This window comes from Myotis lucifugus, unplaced genomic scaffold, assembly GCF_000147115.1.
Source record: "Myotis lucifugus unplaced genomic scaffold, Myoluc2.0 scaffold_244, whole genome shotgun sequence".
Classification (NCBI taxonomy): Eukaryota; Metazoa; Chordata; class Mammalia; order Chiroptera; family Vespertilionidae; genus Myotis; species Myotis lucifugus.
The window spans coordinates 1,476,293-1,479,529 of NW_005871292.1; the positions used below are offsets into that span (position 1 = coordinate 1,476,293).

General features: G+C 50.3%; 1 protein-coding gene across 1 annotated transcript in view; it reads left to right on the plus strand.

Moving 5' to 3' along the window:
* ATP4A (ATPase H+/K+ transporting alpha subunit) overlaps positions 1-3,237 on the plus strand; it is a 14,002-nt gene that overhangs the window by 7,933 nt on the left and 2,832 nt on the right. The window contains 6 exon segments of the mRNA XM_023762362.1: positions 295-431; positions 518-668; positions 764-932; positions 1,024-1,178; positions 2,527-2,650; positions 3,071-3,219. Coding sequence (XP_023618130.1) covers positions 295-431; positions 518-668; positions 764-932; positions 1,024-1,178; positions 2,527-2,650; positions 3,071-3,219 — 885 coding nt within the window.

Genomic DNA, 3,237 nt, shown 5'->3' on the forward strand with positions numbered 1-3,237 from the left:
ACACCCCCCCTTTTGTTTTTTTCACCCAACACTTGCTATCCCCTTTGCCCAGTTTAATTCCCCCTCCTTTTAACATGCTATATCATTCATTTCTAATTAAAAAATGTTCTGTCTCTCACACCAGAATGTCAACTCCATGAAGACAGGGATTTTTGTCTGTTTTGTCTCTGCTACTTCCAAGGCACATAGCAGGTGGTCACAATTGGTTGAATAAATGAATGATTATATCACCAGGAAAGACAGCAAGAATGGGCTGATATGAAGGAGTCAAGGGTCTGCTGGTCCTTCCCACAGGTGATTATGGTGACAGGTGACCACCCCATCACAGCCAAGGCTATTGCGGCCAGTGTGGGCATCATCTCTGAAGGCAGTGAGACAGTGGAGGACATCGCTGCTCGTCTCCGTGTGCCTGTAGAGCAGGTTAATCGGAAGTAAGCCCCCTTCAGCCTCCCCATGGATCTTCCCATGCCCTACCCGGACTGAGGGCCCAGTGATGCCCTCCCACCTTCCTCCCCAGGGATGCCCGTGCCTGCGTGATCAATGGCATGCAGCTGAAGGACATGGACCCATCAGAGCTGGTCGAGGTGCTGCGCACCCACCCTGAGATGGTGTTTGCTCGTACGAGTCCCCAGCAGAAGCTAGTGATTGTGGAGAGCTGCCAGCGACTGGTGCGACCTTGCTGATGGAGGTGGGCAGAAGGGCTGGGCTGGCCCTGGGCTGGCCTTTCACTGACCACCTGCCCACTTCCACCCATTCCCTGCAGGGTGCAATCGTGGCTGTGACAGGGGATGGTGTCAATGACTCCCCAGCCCTGAAGAAGGCAGACATTGGTGTGGCCATGGGCATTGCTGGCTCAGATGCTGCCAAAAATGCAGCCGACATGATCCTGCTGGATGACAACTTTGCCTCCATTGTGACGGGCGTTGAGCAGGGTCCGGGCTGGGTCAGAGATAGGGGCAGGCAGTGTGGGCACAGGAGGAAGTGTTCTGCGAGGAGGCTGAGGTGCCTACTATACTCCCATAGGCCGACTGATCTTCGACAATCTGAAGAAGTCCATCGCTTACACATTGACCAAGAACATCCCTGAACTGACGCCATACCTCATTTACATCACTGTCAGTGTGCCCTTGCCCCTCGGGTGCATCACTATCCTCTTCATAGAACTCTGCACTGACATTGTGAGTCTATAGCCCCATGCCTCCTCCCACACGTGGCCATAGACGTATGTCCATAGTTAGACATGATGGGCAGAGACCACCACATTCACTCTTGGAGATAGACAGGCAGGAAGGTAGACACAGACAGAACTACACACAGGTAAATGCTTAGGTAGGTATGGACAAAACCCATGGACATAACCCATGGACACACATGGACTCAGATACAGATACTCAGATAAACAAAAGTATTAACAGATACAGATGTCTGGCTAAACTTGGATCATAGACAGACATCTCTCAATAGGTATGGGCAAATAAATACCATCAGATAGACTCAGGCAGACAGATATGAAAGAGCCACAAATGTAGCCAGAGGCTGGCCATATTGACATGTTTATTCAACAACTTACATAGTGCCTAGTCTGGACCAGGCACACATTAATTTACTTTTGTCCTCATAGCCACTCTATGACATGGGCTTTATTTATCACCCTTGTTTTACTGATGAGCTCATTGGGCATAGGTAGGTTCAGTAACTTGCCCCAGGTTACACAGCTAATAAGTGGCACAGCAGGAATATGAGTCCAAGCAGTCAGATGCCCCAGAGCCTGTGCTCTTGATCAGTACACCCTGCTGCCACTCTGTAGTCACACACATATGGGGTGGAGCATGCTTTTTTCCTGCCAAGATCCATTTGGATATTTACAACATCATTTGCTTAATATAATTTACTTAATATAAGTTATGTTGCTATGAAAAAAGTTCCTAGACTTATTGGATTTTGAGTCCTGCATAAGGTTGCCTTGGTAGGGCCAGACCAAATGATTTTGTGGGCCTCATATGGCCACGGGCCGGACATTCCCCACCCCTGGATACAGAGAAACAAAGATAGTGACAGACATAGAAGCAGGGACACAGAGTCACAAAAGCAGAGACACAGTCACAGAGAAAGATACCAGAGACGGGGACAAAGAAACAAAGTAAGAGAAGAAAAGAGAGAGGCCCAAGACTAGAGTACCCCAGAGTAAAAAACAGAGACAGAGAAGGAGGAGGCAGCATCAAGGGAGGAGACAGAGACAGAAATGGGGAGAGACTATGCAATAGTGTAGACAAATGCAGATGTTCTGATAGAGATGGACAGCAGGACATATGTGGACACAGATGTGAAGTAGATATGCCAACACTCCTGACAGGGGCCAGCTGGACCTAGGCTGTTCAGGCAGGTGTGGCTGTGTAGTCACTGCAGGTCTTACCTCCTAACCTCAGTCCTATCCCTGCTCACCGGCAAGGGGGAGGAAAGCTCCAGAGAGTAGGGGACTGGGGCCCAGGAAAACCCTTAACCCAGGTTGCTTCTGCTTCTGGACAGTTCCCATCTGTGTCCCTGGCTTATGAGAAGGCTGAGAGTGACATCATGCATCTGCGGCCACGGAACCCGAAGCGTGACCGATTAGTCAACGAGCCTCTGGCTGCCTACTCCTACTTCCAGATCGGTGAGTTACCCATGGGGCTGGGAAGCCTGGGGCTCTCCTGCAGGGCTGCTCACCTGCCTTGGGGTCTCTAACTGAGGCTCTGGCTTGTTCTGGATTTTGGTGTCTGCATTTGATCCTGGGTCTCTGTCATTCTGAGTTTTATCTGTACATTATGGTTTCTATGATCCCCTGTGTCCCTTCTCTGCCTCTGTTCTCTATGATCCTGTCTCTGGGTTGTTGCCTTCTTCTGGCAATTTTGAGTTCTCTGGTGTCTCTGTCACTCTCTGTGCTGTCTTTAGTGTCCTTGTCAATCTCCTGGGGCCTTGTCTCTCTGTGTCTGTCTCTCCATGTCTGCTCCTGTCATTCTCATGTCATCATTTCTGTGTCCCTGACTCCGTGTATCTGTCTCTGTGTTTCCATCTGTCTCCCTGCCCCTCCCAGGTGCCATCCAGTCATTTGCTGGCTTCACTGACTACTTCACGGCCATGGCCCAAGAGGGCTGGTTCCCACTGCTGTGCGTGGGGCTGCGGCCACAATGGGAGAACCACCACCTACAAGATTCCAGAAACAAGTAAACCCGAGATGGTGAAGTCCATGACTTCCTATCA